Source organism: Emydura macquarii, unplaced genomic scaffold (genome assembly GCF_026122565.2).
Source record: "Emydura macquarii macquarii isolate MOO-44397 ecotype Brisbane River unplaced genomic scaffold, CSIRO-AGI_Emac_v2 contig_3240, whole genome shotgun sequence".
In the NCBI taxonomy this organism is placed as follows: domain Eukaryota; kingdom Metazoa; phylum Chordata; order Testudines; family Chelidae; genus Emydura; species Emydura macquarii.
The window spans coordinates 5,979,732-6,003,813 of NW_027133377.1; the positions used below are offsets into that span (position 1 = coordinate 5,979,732).

General features: G+C 38.0%; 1 protein-coding gene across 4 annotated transcripts in view; it reads left to right on the plus strand.

Moving 5' to 3' along the window:
* KIF18A (kinesin family member 18A) overlaps positions 1-7,122 on the plus strand; it is a 103,737-nt gene extending 96,615 nt beyond the window's left edge. For 2 of the 4 annotated variants that reach the window (XM_067532049.1, XM_067532053.1), the window contains 3 exons: positions 279-383; positions 3,398-3,507; positions 6,084-7,122. In XM_067532049.1, coding sequence (XP_067388150.1) covers positions 279-383; positions 3,398-3,507; positions 6,084-6,223 — 355 coding nt within the window. In that variant the 3' untranslated portion in view covers positions 6,224-7,122. Of the gene's footprint in view, positions 1-278; positions 384-868; positions 1,140-3,397; positions 3,508-3,829; positions 3,895-6,083 lie in introns of those variants that run through there. The other 2 variants (XM_067532050.1, XM_067532052.1) reach the window with 2 other exon arrangements.
* Positions 7,123-24,082: the final 16,960 nt, after the last annotated feature.

Here is a 24,082-nt window from a genome sequence, read left to right on the forward strand (position 1 = left end):
CAAAAGCATTTTGTAGTCCCCTGATGAAAACTGCCATATAAATGTTAAGTACTAATATTGTAGTATCATGTTTTGGCTTTCAAAAGAAAAGTTATAAAGTAAGTCCTTACCTTTCAAAAAAGATATTATAAACTATTTTTGCTTTTTATTGGAATAAGTTTATTTTATTACTAGTATTGTGTTTTTCAAATGAAAAGCATATCCTTGGCTTAAAGTGAAAAATAACTGTTTTTAAACAATAGATTTTTCATAATTTTAGTATCTTATTTTAATTTCAGACTTGGTCTCCCTTCATTGCTGAATAGAAATCCTGGTCCAATACATGAGCAGCCATCTTATATGGCAATGACTTCTGCTGCTGAGAGAAAAAGGAAATTATTAAGGTATTTTTAAAAACAGTGTCTGATCCTCTGCCATTCAAATGAGCTTTTACTGACTGCTTTTGTTTTCATCACAATTCTGATGCTGTAACATTTTCCCAAGTATTTATCATTTATCAGAAATAGGAGAAATTATTCTGACCCACAATGGCTTTGACAATTCAGATTTAAGTATTAACCTTCTCAGGTTATGAGGAATGTGTTCTTCAGGTTTTTTTAATATGAATTATTTTTTAGTTTTAGTAGAATCCGTACAGACTAACATTGCATTTTCCATAATTGTCTTATACTGTGTGGGAGAAAATGACTTCTGATTTAAAGGGGCAATTGCCTCAGCAATTTGAAAATCAAATTTCTATCTGAAAATTTTGTGCCTACTGTTACAGAAAACACTGAAGATTACCAAAAGTGAAAGAGATAAGACAATGTTTTTCATGCACTTGACATCACTTTTGGTGTGTTACCAGTTTCCCTGTTTCGTTGATCAGTTACAATTCCTGTCTCAACCATTAAAACTTCACTCTCATGGACTGCACTACTGGGATCCTGAAAGAGGACGTTTACTAGTAATAGCAACAGCAAAGCTGACACTGAAGGGGCCCAAGAAGTCTCGTACACAGGGGAAGGGAATGAAGGAGGAAAGGTGACCTCTTGCTTTGTGGAGTTACTCTGTGGTCTGCCCAAAATCACTTCTTGAACATCAGCAGGAGAGCAGGATTCTCCCTCTCGCATCACTCCACTTTTTATGAGTTTTTTATTTCAGGAGATGCTATTAAAAAGTCCTTTAGCAGAAAATGTTGTTTTTAATTAAAAAGAAGAAAAATTATAGCATCCCTTTAAATAAATTGCTGTTATAGATTCTTTGGTTGATGCAGTCAGTAATACAGTCCAACGTAGGTCCTTTTTTTTTTTTAAAGTATGTGTTAAGGCTCTGTATCAATAAAATACTTCTGGAGATGTCATGAACCCCGAGATCAAATTAAAAGTAGGTTTTTTAATATCATTAGCACTTCTTCAGAGTGAGAAATGCAATCCTAATTTTATGAGTGTACATCACCTTAAAAACATAAATCTTCAGTTATTCCTAACTTAGCAGTGGCACAGGCTTCAGAAATGTAGCCTAGGTTGCATACCTGTTCTGGTACTCTTTTAAAACAGGTCTGTTCTTCCTGAAAATTCAATAGATTCCCGCATTCCAAGAAGCGAATAAGCTCCAAGCTCATGCTTTGGTTGACATCAGTTAAATTTAAAAAGTGTTTTGTTTTTGCTTTCTGGGCTGGGAGAGGTATTTTATTCTCAAATAATTAATTATGAGTTGAGCTAAACAATCCAAATAACCTGTGGCATTTCATGAAAGCATTCTAAGGAAAAATAACTAGATTTCTTAGAGTACATGAATTGCCTCAGTTAAGTCTGATACAAAATCACTAATTCCTAAGGTTAAGAGGCTAATGATGGAAATGTACATATATATCTTTTTTGTTTCTGGATCTTTCTATTGTCTGATTAGACACAAGCATAATGTAACAGTAAAAACTCTTCTAAACTGAAGCACTCCAGTGTCTTCCATTTGAACCATAATGTCATACAATTTTATTGCCTCCCCAAAACAGCTTCTTCACTTCCCTCACTCCTCCGTCCCCCACACACTTTTTCCTGCTATCAGTCCAAGATAACTTTAGAGGAAACTTAAGGACTTGCTCTCTCAGTAATACTCTTCATTCTTTTTCTCTAAAATATGCTGTCTGACCGCAAGTGATACACTCATCCCTAAAACCAGATGAGACATTCTTCACCCTGCCTTATCTATCTCTTGAGTAGGAGAAAGAGAAGGGAACCATGTCCTTGTTTATAGAGAAGGAAGAGAAATAGCATTCCTTATATTTTCCTCTCCCCATGCCTTCCCTACACCAAATATATCCCTCCCATTCCAACATCAAAATACAAACCTCAACCATCCTCTCCATACGCTCCCATAGTAACCAGTAACCCTACTTCCCAGGTCAGTCACTGAAAGCCAGCCATTAGTACATGGGGGGGAAAAGGAGGGAGGTTCCCTTTCTAAAGGCTCCTCATATTCCCCTCTGAGTGTAGCTCATCTTCCCAGGAGCCAGGCTACAGAGATAAAGGGATCCCAGCAGTAGCAGGAAGCAGGTCCTAGCCTTAATTAGTTTTCCTGTTTGCTGTGTATTTGAGTAGAAACACAAGCTTTTTAACAAAACAGTCTTTAAACCAGAGTTCTATACAAGTATGCTAGATAGTACTATAAAATACGGTTAGAGAAACCAGAACAAATGTAGAAATGTAGCTGTTTTATATTTTAAAATTTACTGTATCTTGATTTCAAAGCTGTCTTGCAGAATCGGGTCATGGAGGGTGGGTGGCACAAGTGGTAGGAGTGTGATGTCGCTGACAACTTCATATTCACTATAGTTCATTGTCATGCTTTAATTCCATTAGTTGAAATACTATAGGAATACTAGGGGTTTTTTTTCTTTTAATAAACTCTCAACTATAACCACCCTCTTAAAGCTTAGCTGTGAAATGATTGTCTCCCCACATCCATCCACCCCCACTATATGGAGGTAGTGGCAGAATTATTGTAGTCATTAAAAAATTGACTGAAGCAATGTACACAACTTGACCACTTCAAGGACTTTTTTTATAAATGTTGCATCTGATTGCTTTTCAGTACACTTACGTCCTTATTTGTGACCATCAAACTGGCATTCCAAATATCAATGGAATTTTGGACTACATTGTAACATTAAATGATATACTTGGTTATTTTTTCACAATTAATACATTCCTACAAGATTGTACTACAAAGTTTTAAAAGAAAACTGTTTGAAATTAAATCTGCAGACAGCCACCAGAAAGAAAATTGAGTTTATTCTGTTTCATTTTCTTATTAAGACCAACTAGTACTAGATAATATTGTCTAATATATTTTCAGACTGCATGTCCTGAAATTCCAAGGTACAGTGAGTAAACTTTTTATTTGCCTTTTTTTCAAGTTCTGTGTCAAACAGCGGGTTAAGTAGCCTGCAAGATCCTGTGTCTGCAAAGCGTATTCGACAGGATATCTTGTTAAGTCATAAACCTTTACGAGTGCCCAAAACAGCAGGTAAGAGTCAAAACAATAACGTACAATATTAAATTTGTGGCCATGGTTGGTTATGTAGGAGGTCCAAGATTAAATTTTGACATTTACAATTTGTCATTTTCATGGTTTGCTGCTGTGATCAGTCAGCTAAGTTGTTTGCTGAATATGGTGTGTCAATTAATTTAAAAACAAACAAAAAACAACTTTGGCATAGGTCTAGTCAATTATTGGGTTTTGATTAGACATGATCCCAGTATTCCAAGCTTATAACATTTAAATGATAAAAACCTAATCTTAATAGGGATTTTACTCACACTAAAAGCGTACTCTTTACTGGTTGCAGGTTTAATCTGGCACAGTCTCATCGACAAGCATCCCTGTTAAATGCCTTGTATGAAATTTCCAGATCTGATTTTATTGAGAAATAAAATAATCTCTTAAACAGTTTGCCAAATCTTTCCTGAATGCTTGCTTCATCTTTTAGCACAGCACAGATTACTTTTCCAATAGAGATTTATTAGATAAACTTTTGATACCATTTGGGAGAACACAGCAGTGATGTTGAGAAAATGAAATTTGCAAGCAATATTTAGGGATTCTTTAGCCACTGGCAAATTGTTTACAATACCGTAGGTGGTGTTCCCAAAAAGTTCTGTAAAAAGTCATCATAGTTTTGTGGCTTGCAAGAAGCTTTTGTCTGAGGTGTAGAAAACTTTTTGTTATAACAAATTCTTTTACTGATTAAAAATGCATACAGAGCATTTGTCCCACAATTTTCCAAAACAGAAGTGTGACTTTCTTAGTTCTAATTTAACCCTTAGGTTATATCTATGCTACCACTTTTGTCAGTAAAACATGTCACTTTGTCACCTCGGCTTACTCTTGACTTATACCTTCTTTTAGGCTCCTGTTTACCCTGTGAGCAATCTTCAAATGAGTGTTTACTTAAGTACCCTCACTCTCATCTTTCCAAACACTTGTGAAGCCCACCTGTTTCATGAAAAATTCCACCTAGAGTGACTGTAACTAGAGCTAGTAAGAACATTTTTGACTAAATGTTCAGTATTAAAATGTGTGGCTTTGTCAAAGCCAAAATGTATTTATTTTTAATGAAGTTTTCTACACAAGATTTCTGAGGTCCAGGGTACACTCTGGTCACTTCTGGAGACAGTGACATGAATTGAAAATGTGACCTTTTTTATCCAAGCACAGATATTTTGACACAATAGTGTTTCTAAAAAATGTTAAAAGGATTTGGTTTTCCTTCCACAAATTTCAAAAATTGTCAAAAAATGGAATATTTGCTCTCTGGCCAGCTCTTAACCATAACCATCTATAACATCTTGTATAGTGGTATATGTTCTTGTCAGGACTTCAGTTTCATTTTTATTTATGGAAATCAACCTTACACCAGTGCCATTATCGTCTTTCATTTGGAGGAGGAAATCAGAATTTTAGATGTATTGTCCCTTTCTTTAACAGTGAATACAAAATTTAAAACAAAAAAAAGCTAACCACTGTGTAACATACAGGCAGAGATTATATGGAGAACTCTGAGCTAGATTCTGAACTATGTCGGACCTAAACCTCAGCATAGCTCAGAAATGGGAAGGATAAAAAAATTACTTTAAGCTACTTATGCCTCTTCACCACCACATTCCCAGTGCTGGCATAAATTCTCTTGTGCAATTTAGAGTAGGTTGAAGGCTGCTCTGCATTTCACTCTGCTGCCTTCAGCTTTAAGACATGCTCTGGTCACACACTCTTACCCACAACAAACCTAGCAATATATAGTTTTTTCTGAAAGTTTATAGTAGACAGACATGCTTCTGTACTTCTAGTCCTGTGTATTGTGCTATCTCCATGTTATTTATTTCCACCAAGTGTTGGAAAAAATGAGGGATATCAACTTCTGTAACTGTATTATTAAGGAATCATGTATTTGAGTACCTAGTTTAATCGCCGCAAAATATAAGACATACTGAAAAGATTTCTTTAAAAAAAAAAAAAAAAGGGATAAAAACAAATTAGTTTGCCTACCTTTCAGGCATTTAGTAACACGTTCTTCAGGTATGTCATGTACTTAAATACCATGTCATTGTCAGCAAGAAGAAACAGTTCAGCTCTGAATTTGTTTTCAAAAAGGCATGCTTCCAGGGAAAGAATGAGGTGGTGCTTAGTAGCTAACAGTAAATTTAGATTTTTCAAATTAAGTTAGGGAAATTTGTCTATGTACATATTTTCAAAGTTTGAATATGGTATTATACATACTAGAGAATAAAGTGTTCAATATATTTGTACATATTATGTATACATTATATTATCCCTTTCAATACTCCACAAAGTTTAGTGGAGTCCTATGCCTCCATGTTTCTGTGTCTTCCACTACAGACTCAGCAGATCAAATTACCTTCTCACCTAGGAGGGCTGACTTTTTTAAATAATGAAAACTAGATTCTGATAAATGTAGAAATAGCTGTAGAACCCCCACACTGTCCCACACTAGGGGATTCAGGTTGCCCTCAATATGAAACTAAATAAATAAATAATACCTGTTGAATTATTTTTTTTTAACATGACATCTATTTCTTCATTAGGAATTGGAACAAGAAGTCGGAAACAAGAACCAGATGTGCAGAGAAACCTTGTTAGAAGTCTTTCTGAAGGAAATGTAGCATTGGGTATGAAATCAAGGACTTCAAAACATCTTTTAATTCGTGTTTCTAAGAAAAAGTAAGAGTTAGATGTGATGCTCATCCTTACTTCAGGCGGGATTAGAAGCATGCAAGTGAAGGATGGACTTTCATTTTTTCCCTGCTGCAGTATTTCTTCTCTGAGACTTATCAGACTGGGTCTGCCACTATATTGCATGATTCTAGACTAACCATTTTATCTTTCCAGTGAGGATTTAATTAACATATATTTTTACAATTTAAATTTTACAGAATATTTTAATGGACACCCATTCTGGCTTCCCACAAACAAATACAGATGTTTACTACTATGTTTTAACAAGTGAAGAGAAACAAGTCTTTGGGCTAGGGGGAGTCTATGTAGTCCACTAATTTCATGTGCTGTTTCCATAACTCTTACAAGCATAATCAATAAAGTAATGCCTTGCAGTATTCAAACTCTTCAGGAACCAGTGGTGTCAGCTTTTTTAAGAAATCCCATTTTAACATCACCTAAAATTCTCAGTCTTTATTATGATACACCGAATGTTTAAGTAATTAGAACATTGAGTTTATTGCTTTTATGCTTTTCACTGAAATTTTCTACTATTAAACTTACATTTTTCATTTACAAGTAAATAAAACAGCACTTATATTAATACAGTCATGCTTTAGGCATTGGGATGTCAATTTGCTTTAAAATCTTAATGTTCCAATGTAGGGTGATAGCACCAACATGGTACCACGAGACAGGAAAAGAGTTCACTAGAAATTTTTTTAAATGGTAGCTATAATATTTTGACCTCAGACTTTTAACCTCTCAACTTTTGTTTTGTTTAACCTAATAGCTTGAACAACTTAAATGTAAATTCTCCTCTGTCTTTTGATGTTTTATAGTTTTCAAAACTCTAATTTTATTGTAAATAGGTGAATTATGTTAATCAAGTTGAATAAAGTTTTTATCACTGTAAATGAAAAGTAGTAGTGTTTAAAATTTAGAAAAAACTCACTTCTTTCGCTGCCTCTTCTAACTTGAATTAACATTGGTTTTACTGGTAGTGTTTTAATAACTGCTAGTTTGTGCTGGACATTTTGTCATATGTCTTTAATCAGGTTAGCTTTGTGTGCTAAGAATATTTAAATTACACTAGTGCCCAGGGGCCCCAATCAGGATCATGACCCCATTGTGCTAGGTCTCGGCAAATATAGAATTAGACAAGGGGTGACCCTGACCTATTGGGCAGACCTATTGACATCAGTGAGGGTTCTGCTATTGATCTGAATGGGGTTGGAAATGCTCCCATGGTCTCTGCCACAAAGAGCTTCCTTTCCAAAAAGCCAAGCAATATATGAAGAGGAGAGAAGGAGATTATCAAATAATCTTTCCCCAGCTGCCCCTCAGCATAGTCATGGTATGTTGATTGATTTATTATAGTCATCATGCATAAATACATCTTCAGAAGGGATTTGAAAAAGGGAATAACAGCAGCTTTCATGGATCAATTCAGGTCAGGTTGTTCATACGTTAATGGGAGGAGCAAACAAGAAAGTTGCAGAGGTTGGCATAGCTGGTGCTGGTAGGGTTAATAAGAGATGAGTGGGAGAGTTCAGAAGAACCTTGAAATTTATGGGGTGAAGTTTGAATTGGACATGATGGAAGAAGGAACAGGAAGAAGTGGAAGAGTTCAAAATGGGGTGTGGGACAATGCAATCAGAATGATGGATGAAGATGCTGTTAGCAGCATATTAGAGAGAGGTAATGTGGGTGTCAGTGATGTAATCATCAATGTCCCAAGCAAGAGGAATGTCAAAGGGCCTTGACCAATGTCAAACCAGATGATGTTGGAGACCTTTGCAAGAGCAGTATTGGTAGAGTGAAGAGAAGCAAAAGCCAGGTTGAGGTGAAAATGGACTAGGGAGATAAGAGTTTTACACAAAGTTTATAAATAAATCATTTTAAAGATTTGAGGTGAAGAGAAGCAGGTAAGTATGGACAATAGCAGAGAAATATTCCTTGAGTCCATGATGATATATGAGACCAACATACGAAATGTGGACTAAATCACCTGTTTTGAAAAATTTCACTTATTTTTTGGAAAAGGTGGACCCAACAATGTTTCATTTAATAAATTTGTCATTGTATTTTTAATCATGTAAAAGAGAGCCTATGACAACTTAGAAACTTAAAATGAAATCTGTTGTTTTCTATTTTTAATTTTTTTTTTTTTGATATAATGGTTGTCATGAGAATTCAACTACCACAAGCAACCCTCACAGTACAAATTGACTCCCAAGCTGCTCTTCAGTCAGTCACCCAGTTCCAATGATCCCGTAAAACCACAGTCTGATCCAGAATGAAATATATCATCTTCTGGATATGCAAGTGATAGTGCTCCCTCAGAAGAGTTTTCTACTCTGGGTTCTATTCCATCTTCATTGTACAGAAGTGCATGGGGGTATCAGAGCCATTCTCAACCTTAAAAGGCTCAACAAGTAGATGAAGAAAATGTAGTTTTTGGATGAAGTCCCTAGCATCTATGGCATCATCCCTATGCCTATCCCTATCATCCTTCTTGACTTCAGTACATATAGTGGACACACATCTCCATATGCCCATCAGACCATGCCACTGCAGACTTCTGTGTAGACATCAGTATTGAACACCCCTGTTCAGCCTTTCCTCAGCCCCAGTGTTTTTTACAAAAATGGTGGTGGTGATAATAGGCAGATTCAGATCACAGAGAAGTCACCTGTATCCCTTCCTCGACTACATCCTGATCAGAGCTCCATCACAGTCAACAGCACACAGGGCCACATCTCAGACATTGAATCTCCTCCAGGAGCATAGCTTCATCATCAGCGCGAAGAAAAATTATTTGGTTTCATACAGGAATCATTTTCTTGCTCCAGAACTGCAGGAGGCCTGCCAAAGCACTATGCCTCCAACTGCTAGGACTCCTTGTGGCGTGCATAGGGATCACTCCATGCACAATTGCAAATGCACCATGCACACAATAGCACATCAGAAGTCTTCAAACTAAAGATGAGACCATGCCCCAGAACACATGAAAGATGAAGTAGGGATTTTGATGCAGATGTTCAACGACTTACAAGTGTGGTCTGCCCACAACTGTCACAAAGGCATACCCCTCTGCCCGGTAGATTCTTTAGTCCTTACAATCCATGACTGGAGGGCTGGGGGAGTTCACTTGGAGATCCAAACAGCCCAGGGACTCTGAACCAAGGAGAAAGAGCCTCACAGCATAAACCTCCTCAACCTGAGAGCGGTCAATCTAGCTCTGCTAAGGTTTTCCATCCTATCCTAAGCGGGGAACCATGTTCTGGTTCAGTCAGACAATACGGCTATGGTCACATATTTAAACAAACAAGGAGGAACAAAGGGTCTGGCGCTACACATGGAGGCAATAGAAATAACGAGGTGGGCAGAACAATTCCTCTTTTCTCTCAAAGGAACCTCAACCAAAAGGCAGATTTGCTCAGCAGGTGCAGGGTCAACAACTCAGCATGGTGCCTGAATCAGGACATTTATTATGTTGTTCAGTCTCCCTGCAACCATCCTGCATGCAAATCATATGAATGCGAAGAGGTCATAATACTTCACAAGGGAGGCAGACCCCAGATCCGTGGGACCAGATGCCTGATCTCACAGTTGCTCACAGTCTTATTTTATGCATTTCCGCCCTTTCTGTGGTCCAGAAAATACGACGAGAACAGCAATGATCATACTGATAAATCCTCATTGACCGAGGAGACCTTGGTTTTCAGAGTCCCCACTCCAGCATCTGTGGAGATCAGGCATCCTCTCACAAGGTCCTGTTCTTCATGTGGACCCAGAAACAGCTTCTACTCACAGCCTGGCTATTGAGAGGAAAACATAAAAGGTCTCCGTCTGTCCTTCATAGTCATTAAGACATCGCTTTCATCCAGGAAAGTATGGACATTAAAAGCTTACTCCTTCATATGGTTCAGATTCAACTAGAGCCAAGGGCACAGTGCAAATCCCAGATATCCAGGAATTCCCACCAATCTGAATTTCAAAGAAGGCAGAGAGAGAAGCCTTCAGCCCAGTATCTTTGTGTGTCAGGTATTGGCTCTTATTAGTGTGCCATTTGCAGGATCCTCGGGCCACCTGGCAGACAATCTACTGGTAGCCAGATGCCTTCGAGCCGCTTGATTAGCAAAATCAGCAGTCAGGCCACTCTTCACAAAATGAGACCTTCAGCTAGTTTTGAGGGCTCTGACAAGTCATCCCTTTGAGCCTCTGACTTCAGTGTCAGCCTTTTATTTATCCATTGATCCATTAAGACTTGTTTCTTATTAGCTTTCATGTCCACCAAGCAAGTGGCAACCTTATCTGTACAGGAGTCTTAATGCGTGTTCTGCAAGGGACAGGGTGGGGTTCAGCACATCAGAATCCTTTCTTCCTAAGGTAAGTTCCTCCTTCCTCACATCCTAAGAAGTTGTGATTCCTTCATTCTGTCTGAGAAGATGTGGCAAACCTTAGATGTCAGGAAATCATTGAAAAAAATCAATCTCAAGCACACAGAATCCAGAAAATAAGGCTCCCGATTGGAGTCCCTTCACCTGAAAAACCAGGAATTCATAGTTTTTGAATCCTCAACTGCTGAGTGGATTAGAGTAGGTATTGTGGAAGCCTACAAATCATCAGCAGTTCCTGTCCCAGAAAGGATCAAGGCATACTGCACAGGCCTTTACGTACAGCGCTACAGCAGCGCAGCTGTACCAGTGCAGTACTTTAGTGAAGATGCTACTACGCTGATGGCAGAGCCTCTCCTGTCAGCATAGTTAACCCGCTTCCCTGAGAGGCGATAGGTATGTCAATGGGAAAAGCTCTCTCGTCAACGTAGCGCTATCTACATGGAATGTTAGGTCGGTATAACTACGTCACTCAGGAGTGGATTTTTGTGGATATAGGTCTGTAGTGTAGACCTAGCCCATGAGATCCTTGCAACCTCATGGGTGAAACAATCAAGTGTATCCACTTTAGAAAATTGAAAGTGACTGCTTGGTCTACAGCTAACACCTACATTAAGCAAGCACTACAAGGTGGACCTTCTAGCTTCTGCAGAGGCCTCTGTTATCAGAAAGATGCTGCAGGTGGTGGTCCAGAAATAATAAAGACTTTTGAGCAAGTTCACAAAAAGGGGAGGGATGCTTCTTTGCTCCTGAACTTTTGTTTCATAACCTTCCCTACATCTGTTCACTGCTTGCTACTTCTCAGATATCCAGAGTGTTGGGACTTGCTGCACTGCAGAATGGAAACATTTTTATCGATTGTTTCCTTCTGCTAGCAATCTCATACAGTTCTACCACCCATGGATGGCTCATGAGTCAAGAGTCAGATATTAAGTGGAATCATTACCATGTGACAGTCTTCTGGGTCTAATGTACATAGTTATTTCACTAAACATTGTAATACTTATTAATGTTATACAAGTGTTACAGCTTAAGAATAATTCATCTGGCAGCAAGTAGAAGCAGAGATGGCATGGCCCAGCCATGTGGTGCCAAAATGCTGATCCACTCTGTGAGGAGAGCAGTCCAGACGGCCAGAATTATGGGAGAAACTGCTGTCAGAAAGTAGATTATCTTTTAAAATCCATTCTAGGTGAGATTAAGTTGAAAATAACCATGCATGTTGATCTACAGCAAGTTGGCTAGACAACCATTATGATCTATTCTGTTTTCAGCAGCTACTACACCAAATTAAATGCAGCATTTTCATTTTTGAAATGCCCATTGAAAAATGTATGCTTAAGAAGGCATGATATATAATGTTACAAACTGCAAACACGTTAGTGGTATTTGGAAATCTTACAGACTTTGTAAGCAGAAGCTCCCGCAAAACATGTTCCAGATACTTGCAGATATAGATTTTTCTGAGCATAACAACTTCTTCATCTGAATGCCCATAGTTTCTCAAGAGAGAGAAGAAGCAGTATTTGGGGTGGGGGATTCTCTTTATTACAAATGTTTACATTTTTGCACATCCAAAAACTTGTTACCTGTTAACCCATCTTTCCAAACTAAATTGAGTAATATTTTTATCTGACATTTACTTGAAATACATGTTTAAATGGATTCACTGTGCTGTACCATGTAGCATTAAATTGTGCCAGATGGAATGTAACGTAATATTGCACAATATAACATGACTCAGGCTGAATCAAGTATGCAAATGACTTGGATCAATACATTTTGTTTAGTTTAAAAATAATTCTGGTTTAAAAACTGCTTTTTTAAAAAAAAAAAAGTGATGCTCAAGAAATTATTTACAGCATGACATCTTACATACCTGATGGTTCACAGGAAATAAATGAGTCATCTTACTTGCTGTGTGAGATGCATGGCAATATTTTCATATGCCTGGGTAGTTTGGCATGGAGATGTTCTGATCTTGGCTCATCTTGCTTTCTCGTTTAATACGGACGTCTTACCATCTTTAGTTTGACATAGGCCCTGAACCAAAATTGCAGATCAGAACTTTGGCTGAAAGCCATCTCGTATTTATCTGTTCCGTACTGAGTTCTGTAGCTGAGCCTAAAAGGAATACAGTATTTTCCATGCTGAACTGAAGGAATACAGTATTTCACGTGAAGTATGTGCTACAAAGTTACATTGTAAAACCACCCAAAGGTCTTGCAAATACTTGGAATGCTGCAATTTGGGGGGGTGCAAAAATAAAAAAGAATTTTTATTTCTAATCATAGTATATGTTCTATTATCCCTGAAGTGTTCTATGACATATTTTTAATGGATTTGTGTATATTTCACAATAAGTAACATTCTGTACCTCACCAGTAAAGAAGGAATAATGTTTGCAAGAAGCATGTCAGGTTTTTTTCCCGTGTGTGACTAGTCTAGATGTGAAGATAGGGCCTTCATTTTAGCCCTGAATACTCACTTCCTTACATTACAGTATATGGTTTAAATATTAAGGGGTATAAAAATAGTGTTTTTATATACAGATATGCTCAGTATTAGAATAATCATAGCTCCAGAACTGTTTTCTAAAAAGTTAAGAGGTATAATAAGGTAGTGCTGTTCTATAGTGGTATTAATGATATGTCATTCTTTTCAGAATATATGTATTATATTTGCAATGCTATGATACCTGTATAGTATTCAACTCATAAATTGGAAATCTGACTAAGTCAAAGAATAGGAAATAATAAGCAATAATGTAAGTAGTTTGTTTACTGGTTAGTTATGTTTTAAAGTCTATTCCTATATTTATATTCTATCCATTCCTGTCCTTGTTGACTATTTTTATAATAAATTAAATAGCTGTTATGGTATTCACAGGAATTATTAATATATTGCTTAGCAAGAGGAATGCCAGCTGACCAAAAGCATAAGTAGAGTCCATCCCATACCTTGAGGATGATGGACATTTTGGTGTGCAACACTGGGAACTAGCTAGTGACCTTTTTGAATAACCTTTTCAATGTAAAACATTGTCTAGTAATGTTTGAAGCAAAGCACATTTGAGCGCTTAACCCCTTGATGGCAGAAACTGGGATTGCTCTGCGTCAGTATTTAAGTTGCCAACATTTTCTTCTTATTTTATCAGAACATTTTTATGACAGAACTCCAGATGACACACTCAGAATTAAATAAGATGAAAGAATTTACAGCAGCATGTGTTGTTCTCTTCTGCATTATTTATTTTTCAAAATAGAGGGGCAAGAAGCAAAGGGATAGAAAAGGAACCATAAACATACACACACATCCATTTATAACATAATGTAATGCCACAGGATATATATGCCATTTCTATACTGTTAATTATATACATTGTAAGAATATTCATAGTCTAAGAAGTCATAGTGCATGTTTCTGAATGCACCTAAATCCTCATTCACGTAGGCTATCTTCATGGTCCAGAGTTCAGACCACAGGAGTGTGAACAGTATACACTAGCTATGCTCTAACTGCCCCAGGTGGATGCTGCTGGCACAAACTGAAAGTTCGCATTAGCTTAGTACTCTTTCAAATGAGACTGTTATTGCAAACTAGTTACCTTTAGTTCATACTTGCAAGATCTAGTGCATGCTGCATTCATACCCCTCTGGTCCAAACAGTGGGGATGTGTAGACAAGCCCTTACAAGGATATTTTTTCCACCTTGCCCAAGGTATCCTACTAATCAAGAATGTTAAGAGCTTTTAATATTTTAGTATGATCCACTTGTTACCCCAACAGGAGTGCTCTTTTTATCTAGACCCCACCAGCTTCAATGACTCTCCCATGCCAACATTGACCAACCTCATATAGTGTCTTCATAGCCCTGAGCTGGGTAGAACTCTCATAGTTCTTACATTTGACCAAATTATTTATTCCTTACCCTTTTCCTGATTCAGCCTCCAAAGAGGTCAGAAGTGAGGTCCTTTCTGTCTGGCGTCTGATGGTACTTAGCAGCCACCATAATCCCATCCACTGTCTTTTCAGTAAAGCCATGTCAATTAGAGAATAACTGAATGCATACAAAGGAAATGAGCTAAGCAAGCATGGCCTCTAGAATAATTGCTGAAAATATTGCTACATGGTAAATTAACTTGTTACTCACTAAGGCTCTGTCAGCTTAAAAAAAGTCTTTTTTTCCCCACTGGCCTACCCCTCAGGAGCTACACCTCTACTTATTCCCTTTTTCTTTCTTGTTCAAAGCCTGTCAGTTCCAGGGGCACATATCCCATTCCCAGAAGTGAGACACATGCTGGAAGTGACTGTGATCAATAGGAAACCAGAAAACTCATCTGTTGTACTTAGTTGTTTGTCTGAACTATGAGCTCAGCAATGCACACGAGACTGATAAACACAATACTGCCCTCCAAGAGCCCTGGGTCAAATTTTCGGAAGAGCTCAGCACCCACAATTGGATTCAAGTTCTCAGAAGAGCTCAGTTCCCATTGTGGCACTTAAGGCCAGATTTTCAAAAGATCTAGTGGTCTGAGCTCTTTAGAAAATCTGGCCCTTGCAATCTAAGGGAAATCCAACGGAAATCCTGGAGGTTGGAGGGCAAGGTCTGTGTTATGACTAACTTGTTGCTTTTTATCACCCTAGGAAAAGTGAATTTCTAGGAAGAATTTGAGCCACAGAGCGATGGATTCGTGAACCATGTTTGGGAAATCTAGGGGTTGTGTGTGGGTATGTCTAGTCTGGGCATGTGTATAGTGGGTATCATGGAAGAGAGCAGCCAGAGGACATATGGTTATATTTGGATATCCAACTTATAATTCAACCAATGATGAAACAATAGAACTTTATTGGACTCATACATTTTAGAATGATAGTGTGACAAAAATCACATCATGGGAGGAGGAAGGGATTTCCTTTTAATAAGAGTAGACATGTATGCTTTACTGTCAACAGACTGCAAGCAACATATTTTGTCCATCCCCCACCCTCTCTTCTATCAGTAACATTTTGCTGATGATATAGGAAAGATGGGTTGAAGATGTGGGTTTACCATTTCAATTTGAATGCAGTGAGATTTGTACTCATTTTGGAAGTGAGTCCCACAGTTATGGACCTATAATCTAGCTACTTAGAACGCTCTAACTCTTGTATTCACAAGTCATACTCTTCTGGTTGATACCTCCATTGTTGCAAAGGATCACAGGTGTTTTGGGAGGTAGTGATCATGTAGATTGAATATGTAGACTGAAGCTATGAGTTTGACACAGAATTCAACAGAGTCAGTATAGTGGATCCCTTTCATGAGGGTTCAAGAGGTTTAAAAGGAATTTGCAAGGCATTGTACTGCATTTTCATTTAATTGTTTAAAGTACCTGTCTAAAAACAAAACCAGCAATTTAATAGATTTAACAAGTAGAGAGAGTGCAGTGCGCATTCCTGGAAAATGAATTCACCAAATATGTAAAACATACATGGTATTTCCTATGGGAAATTCAAAAGGTCTATTTAATAGGAAATAAATGTTTTGTAAAGCTAAATGACCCATTTTATTTCTGAACTGAGTGATACTCTGGGCAAAAATATCCATAATGCTCATTGCTGCCAGTTTAATTTCCCTACAGTTACCAGAATTTAAGATTTTATGTAGCATGAATATTGTTCATTTAAGTTCTACTGGGGAGTGATTGAATCTGCTTAATATTATTACAGAAGTTACAATAGCATAAATCAAAGCTTTTAAAAAAATGTTTGGGATGAAGTAATTGCCCTTTTACTGTTCAAACTTCAGCAATCTGGTTCCTGCCACCTTCATATTGGATACACACAGTTAGCTGGATTTATTGAGAATTGGATGAAGTGAAGGTGATAGATCTGGTATTTTGCACCATGCATTTTCTTCCGAATAGTTATGGGAATATGTAGGCTACTCTAGCAGAGAGTATTTTCTTGAAGCACTTTGTTTCAAGCAAACACTTCATTACACTGCTTTAAAATGAGAACATGAAAAAGTTATATTTGAACTATATAAACTATGTAAACACGGGGGCTGGGGAGGCAAACATACCTATTAAAAGAAAGTGCATGGGTAGAAAAGCTTCTTAACATTTTCTTAGAGTTTATATGAGAGCCTACATCTGAAACCACAAGTTGAGTATATTCTGTAAGTGAAGCAGAGAGGGAGTTTGTGATTAGAGCACAGTATTGGGCATCAGAAGAGCTGATCTCAGCTTTGTCAATGACTTCATGTGTAACCTTCGGCATGTCATTTAACTGTCAACTGTTTCCTTCTCTCTAAAATAGGTGTGCTACTTATGTGTTTTATACGGGCTGAAGTGTTTCTGATTCTTAATTGGCTGATCTGGTTTATGGATTTGCACTTTCAGTTAGGGTCCCATGTCTTTGGAACTTATTCTCTTCCCTTCCTTTTGCTGGTCAGTTATAGTCTAAATTTCCTAGCCTTCAGGATGTGCTGCAAAGAGATGGAGAAAGCTGGTAGGGCAGGTGGGTGGATGTATGTGTATGTGCATTGAGGGGGTGGGAAACTGAGGGCATGGAAAGATTGATTAAATGTGGTTATTTATGTTGTGCTGGAGTATTTGATCTGAGGTTGATTGATGGGATTTTAATACATTGTCAGATTAAGATATGGACACTTATTGTAGAGTAGTAGAAATACATATGTAGATCATTTTTTAAATCCCTGGATTGAGGGCACTATAAAAGTTCAAGTATTACGTACTGAAATCAATAAAGATTTTTATTAACAAAATAATTAAAACATTATTTGATTACATGTGTTTTGTTTCATAGATCCCAACTAGGCATCTGGTCCAGCTGGGTACTCCAGTTGCTAGTCCGATGTAAGGAGTTCTAGGAGTAGTCATTACAACATATTAAGACTAAACCCAATGTGATAGTTTCCTTGTTAATTCTTCTGTGACCTTGTATTAGAAAAATCTGTTGTCAGTTAATGTCGTTCAGTTGAAACCTCCATGTGAATTCTGCTCTTCAGTCTTTTAGCATAAGCAAAAAAATTCTGATTTCTTCTTTTTTTTTTTTCTTAGACTCCTTAACTCGAGGAAACAGAATAAGCCACATTTTCCTTTTTTAATCTTGCTCTTTATGGGGAAAGCTCATGAGGATCAAAGCATTCCACAACTGAACTGATGATTGATCCTTCAAAATGCTAGTCATTTAGTTTTGCTTTACTGAGACAGTGCTCTCTTCAAGCTGTAGAACCCAGAAGTGGAAGTTAAAATACATAAAAATAAAGACAGCTCCCTTTTGAGTAGCAGTCATACATTAGTTGAATGCAATTTCCAACTCTGGTTAACCAGAATGCCTTCCACTCTGAGATACACATGCCACCAGCTTTGAAATCCCAGAAAGCAAAATATCTGGAAGATTACATTTGTAAATTTGAACATTGTTAAATAGTTGTGACCTTGATGCCTGGACGGACCCACACTGGGAATGCTCAATCAGGGCAAACTGCTAAGAGTGGGGCAGACGATCCCCCAAACTGCTGGTTTGTTCTAATAATTAGATTCACCAACCAGCAAGAAAAGAGCTTCTAAAATACCTTACTGGTTGCTGAGAAGCCCCAAATACAGTTTCCTTTAAGCAATCTAGCCCTGGGTTCTCACCCAGACAGCCAAATCCAATAGGTGAGGATTATTTGAAATCTTATTCACCGCATATAAAGTTCTACGAATCCCAAAAGATGGGACACATTATCCACCAGGTCAATAACTATTTCAGATCTTACCCAAACACACGCTTACAGCCAATTCTTATTAACTATGATTTATTAAAAAAGAAAAGAAAAAGAATTACTGTGAGTGAAGCTCATTATACATAAAAATCTGAGTAAAATTCTTAGGTCAGTTTCATGGTTGAACTGCTGAGTTCAAAAGTTCTCTCAGAATCAATATCGTAGGTTATAATCCAATAAGCAATCCATGTGCAGAGTCTGTTTAAATTCTTCCATGAGAAATAGCAGGGTTAATCCAGAATGGTGTTGGAGACCTCAGTCTTTCAACTCAAAACCACCCCATATAAAGTTTAAGCAGACTTGAGATGAAGAAAGAATCAGGTCCCAAAGTTCTTTCATAAATCTCTGGCAGGCTACAGATACCTGCTATGACATGCTGTCAAGAGGCTTGGATGAAGAATAGGTAATATACATTGTGGCTTTTGAAGTCAATTCCTGTTTCCTGTGTATACAAAGATAATTTGTTGCATTGATTAGCATAAGGCAATTAATCATTCCAGCAGTTCATAGATAGTTTACTATTTACTATAAAGAGAAATATAGACAATGATATTATTACACCCAAGTTTCATCTGAATGTTAATATTCCCTTTTGATCTCAGAATCAATAGAACATAGTAACAGACAGGAAGAGAAATTTACCATCTACACGCTAATGAAATCACATTGTTAACATCTAGATATAGGTAAACAAAAAAACTATCTAATTAGTACTTACTTCTAATTCTCTACAATACAGGTTTGCACTTCAAACACTCTGGTGTGGCTTTGTTAGCTATTTATAAAGAATGGTCCTAATGACCATTTATATACTTTTCTAATATGTCTTTAAAGGTTGAATTGGAGTCCTTTAGCCTGCTAGTTGCTTAACCCTTTCTGGCTTAGTGTCACTCGGGTATTGTAATTTCTTGCTAAATGCATCAGTGTGTGTAAATCCCTACTTGCTCAGGCTCAGATTTAGGATGGTCCACTGATTAGGATGCTGGACTGAGACTTGGGAGGCCTGTGTTCAGTTCCCAGCTATGCCACAGACTGCGTGGCCTGCAGTTATCTCTTAGGCTTCTCATGCCTCGTCTGTAAAAATGTAAATAATAGCCCTTCCCTATTTCACGAGGGCATTGTGAGGAAAAGGATGCTGAAGATGGAGCCACAGTGACAAAAGGGCCATATAAGGCTCTAAAATAGACTTTTCTGTATTATATTCTTGGGCTTGTCCTCCTGACGTCAGGTATTTGATTTTAATGGGACTTAAGCAGTTTTCAAGTGTAGGCTGAACAGAGATGGTCATAAGTATGTGCTTAAGTGTTATGCTGAACAATGGCTTCTGTCCTATCCGTTAGTATTCACATGAGAATACCTCATCTAACAGCATTGGAGGGAAGGTTTTAAATGTAAAAAGGGTGACTGCATTACAGTGTAAACGCTTTGTTGCTGCTCTAAGGGACAATTTAAAAAAAAAAAAAAAAAGGCTGCCAATGTTGTTAAATGAATCTTAGCTGTGGCAATTTCTATATGCTCAGGTGTTGCTTTCCTATAGATAAATGTGTAGTAGCAGGTGTGGAGAGCATATATCAATAGCCTATGCTTGAATTTGGCACACAGGCCATTTGCTGTAAATATGGTCACTTAAACCTGTGTATCATCTTTTTTATTTTACTTAAATAGGATCTGATTTTTATTTCCAGTAGCTATTATTTACTTTAGGCTGGCCCTTACTTAGGCAAACTCCCCAGGTGGTCCAAGAGGCATCAGACGAAGTGAGCACTGAATAAAAACTGAGAGCCTCCGGATTTCTCACCACATAAATATTAAAAATCTGGATAGTCTCAAAGGTGTCTTCTGGTACAACTTAAAACTTGAATCCTGAGAGTCAAAGAGATTCTTCTTGTTGAATATATTTTCTGTGTGAAAAACTTCTCCTTTGCAAAATCAGTATCATCTAGGCTCCTTCTCTGTGCTCCTTTGGTAACTAAAATGTAGTGATGGGTCAGGAGATCTGAACTTCCCCAGTGTGTGTTGGGTTGGAATTTGGGGAGGGTGGGCAGTGAGTGGAGGATCCCTATTTATTGTTCCACTTTATGCTCATTTCCACGGGGAAAAAAAAATGGTGCTATGGAAATAGACAGAATCTACATTCCCCTTCAGTTACATAACAGGCTGTATGAGCTGGCAGCTCTATTGTGGGTGGCACAACAAAAAGCTCAAAAGACTAACAGTTGGAGAAAATATAGTTTTCTTTCTTTATGTGTATGATTGATAATCCATGGTTGTATGCTGGTGCCCTTTGGCCTTTCTTCCTTTGAGGGAAATGGTGGTTAACTTTGCAGTCACTTGAATTTGCTATGGGATATTTCACCTACGTACTACCCTCCCTTTGTTGCCTGCTCTTCTCCCTTCTCTGTTTTCTCACCTTCCGAAGGGATTGTTATTTGTATCTTATATTTGTCAGATAAGCTGTTAAAACAAATAAGGGGACATTACTACTGTATTTTTGGGAGGAAGTGCACAAGTCCATTATTTTGTACTGATTTCCAGTATGTCGCTAACTTGCTAGCCATTTCCATAGATTCCTTTTGCCAGTGAAAGTTTTTCTTACTGTTCTTCCACCCCCCGCCCCCAAAAAAATCATCATATGGAATGGCAAGGACTAATGTATTAATTTAAAAGCCATGTCTTGTCATTTCAGCCCAATGCAATGCTGTTACCAATTATGCAATGAGCAAAATGCTCTGCTTTATCAAAACCAGTAAAAGTTTAACAGTCAGGGTGGGTGTGTGTCGGAATAACATGTTATTGTGATTTGTTTAAAAGCTTAAAGCTTTCATGTCTGCCTTCTGCCTCAGCCCAGCATAACACAGCCTTTGAGCAGAGCATATTCATTTTGTTTAAAATACAGAATAGTCATTTGTGTTGCTTTAACTCTTCCCCATCCTGTGGCAACCCAGCTTGAGATATGTTCAGTACACAGCTCTGCTGTGCAGAGAGTCTGACTCACAGCTTTTCAATAACACCCTCTTCACAGAGGCCAATAAATCAATGCAACTTCCCCCATTTCTTCAACGTGATTAAAAAATAATATTTAGGTCATTATGCAAAAAGGGTTTTTTTATATTTAAAAAAAAAAGTACACACTTTTTAAGATGCCTGTGACTAAGTCTATTATTCGTATTAACTATTATGCTCATTAGTACTACTTATTAAATGGAATGTTATAGCACTTTGCACGGGGATAGCATTTTTCATTTAAAGCTAGCCAAGGAGGGCTTATCCTCATTTTACAGACAGGAAAACTGACGGACAGAGGAGATAAAGATCTCCCTCAATGTTGCGCAGCAAATTAGTGGCAGAATCAGCGGTAAAATCCAGATTGCCTGACCTCCTGGTCCTTTGTTCTGCTACTCAAAACTATCTCACTTACTCCTGATGAGTTTGTGAGAAGAAATATCTGGAAACAGAAAGTAGCTGTAATCAGCCAGAGGAGTCAGTGAGAATCAAATAACCAGATCTGATTGCTATCACTGCATGTAACAAAATGTGTCCATGTTTATTATAACAACACTTTGCATGCATTCATGTAGTGTTGCTTAGAGAGAATCCATATGGGCCCCTTGTGGTCTCTCATGATGTTCCTAATTAATGCAAATTAGCTCTCCATTTTGTCTAATCAGATTTTCTTTTTCTCCCTCTCCATGTTCTCATCCTCATTTCCACACCCTGACCTTCATTTCCTATGTTCCCTCCACTGGCAAACTCACAAAGAGGGCAGTACTCAGTGTCACCATGTTTCTTAAATACCGTGGGTCATCGCTTACTTAGATGATGTGAACCTTGCATGTTCTTAGTTCATAAACTGAGCTGAGGTAGATCTCATAGTCCTTTACAAAGGTGGTTAAGTATTATCGTCCCATGTGACAGATAGGGAAACTGAAGCCCAGAGAAAGGAAGTCAGTTGCACAAGATCACACAATGAGTTGGTGGCCAAGCTAAGGTTAGAACCAAAATCTCCTGACTCCATGTCATGCCCTATCCAGTGGGGGCATGTTGCATTGTGCATCCAGTGTGGCACTTTATAGTGCCACATATGCACAGAGCAACCTTTTATAATATTTCCTTAGGGAATCCAGCTGCTGAGCCCAGCAGGTCCCCTGGGCTCCCATTGTCTGACAGCCACACAGACTAGTAGATAGTCAGTCGACAGCTAACAACTTGCCAAATTTGGTTTTAAAAACGAATCCATTTCATTTATAGAAAAGGAATTTCAAAAAAAGTTTGAAAATGACTTTGTTTAGGTTTTCCCACATAAGAATTACTGAAAAGATAGCCTCCCATAGCCTCAAGAATTTTTTTTCACTGACCAATTTAAGCCTGTATACAGAGGTATTTATAATGGAAAGCCACAAAGGCAAACAGAAGCAGCTAAGAATTGGAGGGAGTTCAGAGGAGGGAGTGTGGTTCTTTCTGTTTTATGCATGGCTCTCCACCAGGTAGTGGATATGGACAAGGAGGGAATAACTGCTCTGACCTGCCTTGGATGTGCTGTGTTTTCCTTTCTGCTGAAAGACAGAAGAGATTTTGGGACATGAAGTGGAACCTGGTGGTCTTAGTGGAAGACACGATACATGGCCCAAAAGCACAAGTTTAAACACTGCATAGCATCTGAGAAAATGAAAACATCTTGGACTCAGAAATCATTTTCGCAGACACCATCAGGAAAGGATTGATGAAAGGGAACTGGAGAGCGTACAAATGGACTGGTGATTTGTGACCAAGAGGGAAAAGAGAATCAGGAGGCATTCAGTCTGGCTAGAAGTATCAAATGGTTATTAGATATTCAACAAGTCAACTACTGAGGAATCTCTCTCTCAAGGAATGGAATAGAAAGCTACAAGGGACATAGCTGCAAGATTAGATGGGATTATGAAGCCGCCAGCAAGTCTGTCTGACAGATTGACAATAGCCTGTAATATCCTGAACAAACCTTATGGAATTAAGATAAATTTAAAGAATAATTTTAGTACCTTTGGGGTCCCTTGTATTAAAAATGCAGTTGTGTTGGTGTTATTGTGGAATTGTATGTATTTCCCTGGGAAAGGTAAATAAGAGAACAGCAGGAGATGACTAAGCAAATTAATTCAGGTTCTAACATCTCCAGAGAAAGGTACGCATATACTAATTCATACTGGATTCTTCACGGACCAACAGACAAAAGAAAGGGGTTGGGATAAATAGCCTGGTTGAAACTGGCTCAGGACCTTCTTTCTGATCCAGTAAATGGACTGGTCCACAGAAATCCCCAATTCTTTATGGAGGGTAGGAAGGACTGGGCCTACTGATGCTCCAGAAGACGGGGTCCTTGTTCTGAGCTGAGGTTTTGATGAACTTGTAACAACAAGGAATCTCTTCCCTCCCCCCCTTCCACCCACACAAACACTTGCGGGGGGAGGGCGGAGTTGAAGGACCAATCTGGGATGATGTCTGGTAAGCTTATTAGCATGTGTGTTCTTTTCTTGTTTTTAATATTTTTTGTGGTGCTTTTTATCTTAAGAATAAAGTAGACTTGCACAGGAAGTGCTGTGTGGTACCATATAACTGTAGCAATTACAGTTATTAACTGTCCCTGAAGAAAAAAGCATGTGTGATTATGCAACCTGTCTGTGTTGGGAATAACTCAGTGAAGGCAGGGAATTGTG